We start from the raw sequence: 11249 nt of genomic DNA on the forward strand, positions 1-11249 counted from the left end.
TCAATTCCCAGAATCCCCTTGGGCAGCATGAATCCCCTACTCATTAAAATGCAATAACCTTAAATCAGGCATGTCCAACTTTGGCACCTTTTACATTTGGGGACCTCAAACTCCCAGAATTTCCCCAGCCAGGTTTTGTAGCTTTAGACCAGGGCTGTCCAATTCTTGCCAACTTGGTAAGACTTCTGGACTTCAATTCCCAGAATCCCCCTGGGCAGCATGAACTCCCTACTCATTAAAATGCAGTAACCTTAAATCAGGCATGTCCAACTTTGGCACCTTTTACATTTGGGGACCTCAAACTCCCAGAATTTCCCCAGCCAGGTTTTGTAGCTTTAGACCAGGGCTGTCCAATTCTTGCCAACTTTTTAAGACTTCTGGACTTCAATTCCCAGAATCCCCCTGGGCAGCATGAACCCTCTACTCATTAAAATGCAATAACCTTAAATCAGGCGTGTCCAACTTTGGCAACTTGAAGATTTGAGTAAAATAAGAGGGTTAAGAATGATGAAATCCCAATGAAATACAATAGAAGGGGAAATAATATAAGGTGAGCGGGTATCGATTGATAATTGCTATTAGAAAGAACCGGAAGCTCCTGTTCGTATTGTATTGTGTAAATGTGGTGTACGTCTTAAGTTTTGTGTGTGTGTATTTTACATGTTTGTTAATAAAAATTAAACAATTAAAAAAGAAAAAAGATTTGGGTATTTTAGACTCCCAGAATTTCCCCCCTCAACTCTTGTGCCTTTTAGAGCAGGGTTTCTCAAAGTGGGCAACTTTTAAGACTTCTGGACTTCAATTCCCAGAATCCCCCTGGGCAGCATGAACCCCCTACTCATTAAAATGCATTAACTTTAAATCAGGCATGTCCGACTTTGGCACCTTTTACATTTGGGGACCTCAAACTCCCAGAATTTCCCCAGCCAGGTTTTGTAGCTTTAGACCAGGGCTGTCCAATTCTTGCCAACTTGGTAAGACTTCTGGACTTCAATTCCCAGAATCCCCTGGGCAGCATGTACCCCCCCCCTACTCATTAAAATGCAATAACCTTAAATCAGGCATGTCCAACTTTGGCAACTTGAAGATTTGAGTAAAATAAGAGGGTTAAGAATGATGAAATCCAAATGAAATACAATAGAAGGGGAAATAATATAAGGTGAGCGGTACCGATTGATAATTGCTATTAGAAAGAACCGGAAGCTCCTCTTCGTATTGTATTGTGTAAATGTGGTGTACGCCTAAGTTTTGTGTGTGTGTATTTTACATGTTTGTTAATAAAAATTAAACAATTAAAAAAAGAAAAAGATTTGGGTATTTTAGACTCCCAGAATTTCCCCCATCAACTTTTGTGCCTTTTAGAGCAGGGTTTCTCAAAGTGGGCAACTTTTAAGACTGGTGGACTTCAATTCCCAGAATTCCCCAGCCTGCAGAGCTACTGGGGAATTCTGGGAGTTGAAGTCCACAGGCCTTAAAGTTGCCGCAGAAAAAAATACCAACAGGAATGGCCTTGCATTACATCCAAATGGGGACTTTGTTTTACATATTACACTTACACACAGAGGGAGAGAATAGCAGAGCTGGAAGAGATCTTTGGAGATCATCTAGCCCAACCGCCTGCTCACGCAGGAGACCCCACAAATTCACATATTACACACACAGAGAGAGAGAGACACACACACACACACAGAAAAAAATAGCACAGCTGGAAGGGACCTTGGAGGTCTTCTAGTCTGTTATTTTAACGCTGTAAAATTTGCATAATGTTTAAGTTTAACAACATTTATATGCCTCCCAATCCCGTAGGACTCCAGGCGGCTTACAGTATAAAAATAATCAAAAAGAGAAGTAAGATACAGGGAAGAAAAACAGACATAAAATACAACACATCATTCACTCCATTCTGAATGGGGCTGGACTGTATTTTGGGGTCAACAGCCCCAGGCCTGCCGGAACAGCCAGGTTTTAATGGCTTTCCGGAAGGCCGAGAGAGTGGGGAGTGAATATCTTTTTTTTATTAGCAGATTTTTTTATTATTTTTTCTCGAATATTATCTGTTGGTTTGACAGGCAGCTAGGCATTATCCGAAGTGTTTCCAAGCCGTCTCCCGGTGACCAAAGCCGCAGCCAACGCAAGCTGCGTGAGTATTCCCCTTATTTCATAAATTCAGTGTTTGTTATTATTTGTGGGTTATGACAGTGAGATAATATCATATGTTTTTTTTGGGGGGGGGTTTGCAGGACAGCTGTTTGACTACTTAATAATTATTGATTTTGAGTCTACCTGCTGGAAGGATGTCCGAAGATGTCAAGAAATAAGTAAGCCAAGTTTTAATTGTTTTAATAATTGCTTCCACATGAATTGAGGGGGGTGAGGGAAACAAAGAGAGCACTGTTCCGGTGACTGCGGCTTCCGGCAGACACCGGTACCGGGACATACCGCCTGCAACCCACCACTATGACGGTTGCATGTGATCATATGATCCCCTTTTGCAACCTTTTGGCAAGTAAAATCAACCAGATTGCTAACTTAAGAAATACAGTGATTTACTTAACAACTGTGGCAAGAAAGGTTGTAGAATGGAGCAAAACTCACAATAAATGTCTCACTTAGCAACCGAAACTTTGGGCTCAACTGTGCTCGTAAGTCAAGAACTACCTTTGATTGTTGGTTTGTTTGTTTGCATAGTTGAATTTCCAGCAGTTCTCTTGAACACCTCAAGTGGAGAAATTGAGACTGAATTTCATATGTACGTCCAGCCCCAGGAACATCCGACTCTCTCTGAATTTTGTATTGAGCTAACTGGAATAAAACAGGTATAATATAATAAGAATAAACAGGTCAGAGTTTGTTAGTTACATTATGCGTTGAAGCATTTTTACTTAATTAGCTTCTGATGAATGTTTAAAGGAAGGAATTTGCTTGTTGGCTTAAACATTTTTCTTTTATCACCACAATATGACTTTTCTTTGATGTTCCAAGCCCACTGAAAAACTTTTCATTTTCATTAATTCATTTTAAAAATTGATTTCAATTCCTTTTTATTTCCAGCTGTTCATTTCTATTCATTAAAGCAGTCCTAATATATATTAATTGAATCAATTAAATGCCAGTGGGCAGTCTTGGAAATCAAAATAAAAATGGATATATGTTGTGACTCAGCAGAAGTTTGCTGTGAGTTGAGTCGGGATGCAAGATTAACAATGCAGCTGGGGCTCGTTAGTGTCATCTTCTGGTGATAAAAGGATGGATGGTGCCACGCCCTGGTTGCAGGAGTCAACGTTCATCATTCATCGGTCGTGGTTTGTTTGTGAGAGACACTTGGAGAAGTGATTTGCTTTCTGAAACCCTGATTCAAGGAGACACTTGGAGAAGTGAATTGTTTTGTAAGAGTTTTGTTTTGCATTCTGTTATCTTCTTGCCAGAGACTTTATTTATGTTTATTTTTGGGCTCGCAGCCAGTCTGAGCTGAGGACTGATAAAGTTCTTTCCTTTTAAGTTTGTCTGCCTGTCGTCTTTGAACGAGCGGAAAAGGAGGGACAGAACAGATATGTATGTATGTATGTATGTATGTATGTATGTATGTATGTATGTATGTATGTTGTTTTCACCATTTTAGGTATTAGAGGTTGGTTTTTTCCCCTTTCTTATACAATGCTTCAAGAATTTTACTTTATGGTTCAGTCAGAAATATCAATATCAGTGTCAATAACACCAAATCTGTATCTAGATGTTAAATGTTATCAGCAATGTTATCTTTTTTCTTTGAATCAAGAATCAAGTTGACGAAGGCGTTCCACTACATATAAGCCTATCCCAATTTTCGAAGTGGATTCACAAGATCCAGGAGGAGAAAAATATTGTTTTTGGTTCGACTTGCGCTGCTGCTCCTGAAGAAAAATTGTGTGCCTTTGTTACGTGGTCAGGTAATTCATAATGTTTACCTTACCTGTAATAAAGTGTGCTCGTTCTTCATTGCTGGGCCTGCTGAAGATGAGAGACTGTGGTTTCCCTGGTGAGGAAATGGAAAAACTGTTATTTTTGTGATGGTTTTTAACTTTTGGCTGGGACTCTGGAATATTCAAATAATAATCAGGGCTGTCTTCTGCTTAGGTTTTTGAAACCAGCCATCATTGGCTATTTTTCTACACAGAATTGGAAGGGATCTTGGAGGTCTTCTAGTCTAACCTCCTGCTTAGGCAGGAAACTGTATACCATTTCAGACAAATAGTTGTCCAATCTCTCCAGTGCTGGAGAATTCACACCGTCTGTGGGCAAGTTGTTCCACTGATTAATTGTTCCACTTTCAAATGGTGCTTGTGAAAATCCTGCTACTGCTCTCTGCATTCCCCTTGGCTCTTTTACCATCTTTGCTGTGTATTTTCATGGCTTTCCCACCATCCTAAGGACTAGAAGCTTGCTTGGGGGAATCGGGAATCCTTTGGCCCTGTACGCATTGCGTGATCTGACATTAGAACTGTAAGTGCGCTCCATCAAAAGGGGAACTAATAATTTAAACTGCTAAGCACTGTTGGTTTAGGAGTTATGAATTCCAGAATTCTAACCCAGAAATTGGCAGGTTTTATTTAGATTTCCATTGCTCTATGTCAGTGGTTCTCAACCTTGGCAACTTGAAGATGTCCGGACTTCAACTTCGCTGGCTGGGGAATTCTGGGAGTTGAAGTCCAAACATCTTCAAGTTGCCAAGGTTGAGAAACACTGCTCTATGTACTTGGATAATTGTGATTCACGATAGGTAAAGGTTCTCCTCGCACATATGTGCTAGTCGTTCCTGACTCAAGGGGGCAGTGCTCATCTCTGTTTCAAAACCAGAGCTGTCCAAAGACGCCTCTGTGGTCATGTGGCCAGCATGACTAAACACCGAAGGCGCACGGAACGCTGTTCCCTTCCCACCAAAAGTGGTCCCTATTTTTCTACTTGCATTTTTTACGTGCTTTCAAACTGCTAGGTTGGCAGAAGCTGGGATAAGTAACGGGAGCTCCCTCCATTACGCAGCGCTAGGGATTCGAACCGCTGAACTGCCGACCTTTCTGATTGACAAGCTCAGCGTCTCAGCCACTGAGCCACCGCGTCCCTTGCGCTTCCCAATAGACAGGGCTAAATAGACCACTTCTCTTGCTTTTGATCTTCGTGTTTCTATTGCATGAAATCATGGTGGTTGCACAAAAAATAAAAATGTCACACTGTGGGTGGAAAAACTGGTTCCACCACAAAACCCCATTTGACTAAAGCGCGCTCGACGAAACCGCGTAGCTGACGTCATCAACAGGGTGACAACAGCGCGGAGACAGAAGCACGCTGTAAACGCTAAACCTAAAATTAACCCCTAAACCTAACCCTAACCCCCCTAAACCTAATCCTAAACCTAACCCTAAACCTAACCCTAACCCTAAAGCTAACCCTAAAGCTAACCCTTACCTTAAGTTGAATCGGCTTGCTTTCAAAGCGCTATTTAAAGCGCCCTTCTTTCTCCGCACTCACTGTTGTCGCCCTGTTGATGACATCAGCGACACGGTTTAATTGGGCGCGGCTTAGTCGAGCGCGGTTTTGTCGTGCCACGGGGAAAACTATGGAGGGGACAATCAGGAAAACTTTATTTGTTTTTATGCAGATTGGGACCTGGGAATTTGCTTGCACTATGAATGTAAAAGAAAACAGCTGCGGAAGCCTAATATTTTAAATTCGTGGATTGACCTACGGGCCACTTACAAGGTGAGAGTATTTGTCTCTGCTGATAACAATGACAAGAAAATAGACATTTTATTTGTTTGTTTGTTTATATTTCACACTTCTTAACGATCCATCTCCCTCACGGAGGGTGGCATCCAATTTAATCCAGAAACATCCAGCTATCTTAACGGGGCCAAGGCTTGAGGCCTAAAGAGCCCTCAGCAATTTATATATCATTGAGCAAAACAGATATAATGAGGATCTTATTTTCTCCTTTTGTTTCCCAGAGCTTTTACTCTAGGAAGCCACAGGGTTTAAATGGCGCATTGAAAGACGTGGGTATCACTTTTGAAGGACGGGAGCATTCTGGTGAGTGAATATTTATGTGTGGGGGGTGGGGGCAAGGGACCTCTGAAAAAAGCAGGGATGTGAGTCTTGGATTTATGCGGGGAAAGGGCTGGCAAGCATGGAAGTGAGTTAAAATGAATTGGAGCTGAGTGCAATTTAATTGGACTTTAATATATAAAATTGCCAGCAGGTAACTTCATATATTAAAGTCTAATATAGTGTTGTGGCCCTCCAGCAGAGCTGGCAGCAGATTCGGACAGTGAAGAAGGTTGGGGAGGAACATGGGCCAGTCCTGGAGTCTGGGGAAGGCTCTGATGAGGGCTCTGTGTCGGAGGCAGAGAGGGGGCCAGGGCCGTATGCCAGTTATCAGCTACCTTCGGAGTCAGACAACAGTGAGGCAGACGAACAGCTGGAGCCTGCTTCCAGTGTGTGCATGCACAGAGTTGCCAGACGAAGGGAAGAGCTAAAGACAGGGGTTGACTTGGGAGTAAAGCCACAGGTTGACGATGAATGGCCCCTCCCAGAGGAAATAAAAGAGGAGCAAAAGGGGAGTGGAGTTTGCAGGAGGCAATTAGTTCATTTAATTGGTTTGTGACTCTCTGAGACTCCTTGCCAAGTTTTGCAGATATCAGCCTGTCAGGTCTCCAAACCAGATTACTGGTTAGACAACCAGCTGTTTCAGGCTGCAGGGATTGCCATAGCCTATTGCCACCTCCATGCGCCCCGTTTTCGGTCTCTGCGCACCCTATTTCCCATCCATTCTAGACAGCGGGGATAGAAGTGGGCAGAAAATGGGGCACGCAGAGGCCAAAAACAGGGCACGCAGAGACGGTAATAGGTAATGGCAATCGCTGCAGCCTGAAACAGCTGATGGTTGGGAGGCTGATCCAACCCACAATCAGCTGCTTTGCTAATCAGACTGTGCTGAAGCTGAAACAGGTTGTTTGCTGTTTGCTGCAAGGAGGCAAATTGCTGGGAGGTAGAGGCCAAAGGGTGGCGGGCGGCAGGTGGGCGGGCTGACATTCAGTGTATAAGATGCATTCAAATTTTCACCCTATTTTGGGGGGGAAGTGCGTCTTATATTCTGAAAAATACGGTAGTGCTTTCTACTAGCAATGGCACCTCCTGTTTCCCCAGGCCTGCACGATTCTCGGAATACGGCTCGCCTGGCTTGGAAGATGATTCGTGACGGGTGTGTAATGAAAGTCACAAAATCATTAGATAAGGTTAGTGGATTCTCTCCTTGGCGCCCGTGACTGGTCAAGGTTGACCCGGCAAGATTTTTACGGACGGAACTTTTGACTTGGGATCTTGTTTGAAGCTACGCTGGCCAGGAGATTGGCTGACCTCCTTTCTTTATGGAATCTTTAGGCAACTCCGGCGAAGAATTCCCTGGCCAAATTTGGGGGTGGGAAACCCACCCCGGGTGGCCCTTTGGGGAACAACTCTCTTGTCAAAGCGCCACCGTTGGACGAAAGCGAAAAGGAAGTCCCCACTGAAAGCAAGGGAAAAGAGGAAGACCTGCCACAAGAGACGGTCTGCGTGGGCTTGTTCGAGGACGCCCCTCTCGCATCTAGAAAGAGCGCCAAACAGAACCTAACCCCGTCCATCGGAAGACCCCGCCGGCCTCTGGGTAATCTTCAGCACCCCTGCTATAGGCCTTCAGGCCTTCAAAGTTGGGGGAACAAGGACCAACTCATTTCAAACCCTTCCATGCCCAATCAAAGGCTAGTTTTGGTCCCCACAACACTTTCCACTGTCACCGTATCCGAGACCGACATCAGCACCACTCCAGATTGTCTATCCATGTTGGCCGACTGGGAGGACGCCGCCATCATCCCTGAAAAGGAAGACGACTCGGATCCAGAATCCTCCCCCTCAAACCATAACCCGCCAATTAAGAGCGCCTTAGTGACAGAAGATAGGGGCAAATTGATGAATCGGGGAGATGAACATAGGACAGACGCTCGACCAAGTAGAGAGCTCTCAACATGTGTTGTCTACAAGAGTCCAAATACGACTATTTACAACCCAGGCCGAACTCCCAAGGAACCTTCAGATGCTTCCGCGTTTAAGCTCCCGGTTTTAACGGCGGAGGCCTCTTCCCTCAACCCACCAGGCAGAAATCTTCTCGCCTCTTCGACCGAGGCCGTCAAGAGGAAGCCCTCCAGCCCCAGATCTTTGCCACCGAGCAAAAAAACGCCTTTCAGCATCTACAAGGACGGAAGCTCAACGTCGAGAAGCTTCCTGTCTCCCGGGGCCAATCCGTGCATCGTCTCTCCCGCCTTCTTGAACTCTCCGGGCAATTTCAACTCGACTTTCCGGGTAGCGGAAACCGGGAGGGTGACTCCTCCTTTATGTCGCTGTGGCCGAAGAGCTAGAAGGTTGAATGTTTCAAACGGCGGCCCTAATCAGGGCAAAGCATTTTACAGTTGCCCGGTGAGAAGATGCGAAAGGAATACGAAGGGCTGCAACTATTTCCGATGGGAGCATTCGCTTCTAAAGGAGAAAATGTCCCTTCCGACTTCGGCTTCAGGGGCTGGGGGCTTAAAGGCGTTAAAAACTCAGGACCCCTCCCTGGGAAATGTTCAACCAAAGTTCCTGAATCTCCGTCCTTCCATGCGGACCTAGGCAGAGGGTGGTTTTTTTTCCCCCCTGCCTTTTATTGGGGAAATGAAATATTTCAACCTTTGAAAAGTTTAGCCCTCTTTTCTACAAAGTGTAATCGTGTTTAGAAGCATCGCCGAAACTGCGTGCGCATTTCGCATCTGGTCTCGTCTGAATGCAGTGCCACCAACTAACTGTCTTGTCTTTTAAGTGTATATTGTCTCTTCTGTTTTCTTAGCTACCTAAGTTTGACTTTTTTCTACTATTATTTTTTTAGGAATAATCATGTTTGTCTATACTTTCAATCTGTAAGCCTGACTGCTGCGCAATTGCTTTTTAAAGAACTGGCTTGTAAAACTTGCACACCATGCTTTTAAAATGTTCTTTTAAAGTGTCCTTTAAAGCATTCTGGATTCTGGGAAATGAAATAAAATTAACTCCTCCTCCAAAGACGAAGGGAAGTTTGTCCATTTTAATACGGCGCTTCCTACAAGGGAAAACTGATTTCTTTTGAAATTGTGTTCAGTGTGCTTTTTAACGGTACCAAATTCCCATAGAACAGCAGGAGTAAAATTCCAGAAAACGATGCAGCTGCTTTAATGAGTCTCAAGACAGGGTGCTTGCTTTCACCTTCTTGGGTATGGTGAGGCACTTTTTCCAAATGATATCTGAAGCCTTGCGCCCTGAGTAAACTGTAGAAATGCCGTGAACAGAACGTCCTGTAAATCTTTCTGGAATTCAGAAGGAGCTGGCATGGATTATGGTGTGGGGGCGATTGCCTGGGCTGTAACGTTCCGTGACCCGACAAATGCGCGCACGACAAAAGCGCGCCGACAAAACCGCGGTGCGAAAACCGCGACGTCATCAACGTGCCCACAACAGCGCACCGACAGAAGCGCGATTTAAGGTAAGGGTTAGGTTCAGGGTTAGGTTTAAGGTTAGGTTTAAGGTTAGGTTCAGGGTTAGGTTTAGGGTTAGGTTTAAGGTTAGGTTCAGGGTTAGGTTTAGGGTTAGGTTCAGGGTTAGGTTTAGGGTTAGGTTTAGGGTTAGGTTCAGGGTTAGGTTCAGGGTTAGCGTTAGTTTTAGGGTTAGGTTTAGAGCGCGCTTCTGTCGGCACACTGTTGTCAGTGCGCTTCTGCGCTCATTTGTCGGCGCGATTTAGAACTCGCGGTTTTGTCACCGTGGTTTCATTGGGCGCGCTTTTGTCGAGCGCGCATTTGTTGGGGAACCGTAACATTCACAATGGTGATTATGCTTTCAGCATCCAAAAGCTAAAGGAGGGATTGATGGAATTATTTTAATTTGGAATTGGGTAATTAGCTGAAATGCATGAGGTTAAAATTAAATCCTTTTTTTCCCCTACTAGCCGATAACTCGGCGTTGCCCGGGGAATTAATTTATAGGGGGAAAATGTCTGGACCAAACGTAATTTCTAATGCTGGATTTCCCCCCTTATCACAGGAAGCGGACTGTGAAGCCATTACCATGGCAACTCCACTGCACTGCACAGTAGAAGTCATTTTACGGCAGTACAGTAGAAGCCGTTTTAAGGCACAACAGGCTGTATGTTAATAGAACACACACCCCGAGGGGTGTTAGGGGTGTCTTACCCTCACAATAATTCTTTCCAGAGACTAAGTCATCTGTTGTACCATGTTTGGTTGAGATTGCTCGAGGCGTTCCAGAGTTATGCTGGAACACACATACACAGAGTCATATTTATATATATATATATAGATTGAGGGCTTGGCTTTTACAGCGTACTAGGTAACTGTGAAAAGGATATCTCCAACAATATTAATAGCTAAGCTTGAAAGTTGTGCAGCCTTTGAATTTCAAAGGGGCTCTATTTGACTGGCGAGATCCTCAGATATGATCCGAGCTGATGAATGGATTTATTCTATAAATAAGTGATGAAGGGCAGAGTCCAACTGCCTTGAAACCTATTAGGTTTCATTCGCCCACCTCATTCAAACATGAGACAATGTTTGATGTTGCCTAACTTTTTCCTAATCAATTGGAAAAAAAAATAAAGAATCTGTTAACCTTTATTTCCACGATTCTGGGAATCGTTGCAGAAAGAAGTTTGAAGAAGTTTTTACAGTCAAGTTTCACCTGTTTAATAGTCTTTTTAGAGGCACATTTATTATTTAGGAGCATAGGGAGGGACGTGATCCCCTTTTGCGACCTTCTGATGAGCAACATCCCTTAGGAAGCCATTAACTTAACAATCGTGTTACTAACTTGGCAACGACAGTGATTCACTTAATAACTGTGGCAAGAAAGGTCGTAAAACTCACTTAACAACTCTCTTGCTTAGCAACCAAAATATTGGGCTCAGCTGGGGTCATAAGTTGAGGACTACCTGTGTTTAAAGTGACTGAATTGGTTTTGGGAAACAGAGTGGAAGCGTGAGGCTATATGCAGTATTTCTCTACCATGGTAACTTGAAGCAGTGTGGACTTCAACTCCCAGAATTCCCCATGCTGGCTGGGGAATTCTGGGAGTTGAAGTCCACACATCTTAAAGATTGAGAGCAGTTGTTCTCCAGGGCAAGGCTGAGATTCTGAATTCTGGGAGCAGGAAGTCCACACCTTTTCCAA

The 11249-nt window shown here is 44.1% G+C and overlaps 1 protein-coding gene across 1 annotated transcript; it reads left to right on the forward strand.

Moving 5' to 3' along the window:
• Window positions 1-1799: 1799 nt before the first annotated feature.
• On the forward strand, window positions 1800-8670 carry ERI2 (ERI1 exoribonuclease family member 2). Its single transcript, XM_087728471.1, has 8 exons — window positions 1800-2140; window positions 2241-2318; window positions 2689-2816; window positions 3776-3926; window positions 5633-5733; window positions 5979-6060; window positions 7177-7265; window positions 7411-8670. The coding sequence occupies exons 1-8, from the start codon at window positions 1969-1971 to the stop codon at window positions 8668-8670; spliced, it is 2061 nt and encodes a 686-aa protein (XP_087584597.1). The 5' UTR covers window positions 1800-1968.
• Window positions 8671-11249: the final 2579 nt, after the last annotated feature.

Source organism: Thamnophis sirtalis, unplaced genomic scaffold (assembly GCF_051295495.1).
Source record: "Thamnophis sirtalis isolate CommonGarterSnake01/CBP01778 unplaced genomic scaffold, rThaSir2_p1.2 scaffold_14, whole genome shotgun sequence".
Taxonomy (NCBI): Eukaryota; Metazoa; Chordata; class Lepidosauria; order Squamata; family Natricidae; genus Thamnophis; species Thamnophis sirtalis.

Coding starts and splice junctions, on each gene's coding strand:
- ERI2 (XM_087728471.1), top strand. CDS start 1,969: ATGGCTTTCCGGAAGGCCGAGAGAGTGGGGAGTGAATATCTTTTTTTT. Junction 2,817..3,775: donor AGCTAACTGGAATAAAACAG/GTATAATATAAT, acceptor CTTTGAATCAAG/AATCAAGTTGACGAAGGCGT. Junction 5,734..5,978: donor ACCTACGGGCCACTTACAAG/GTGAGAGTATTT, acceptor TTTGTTTCCCAG/AGCTTTTACTCTAGGAAGCC.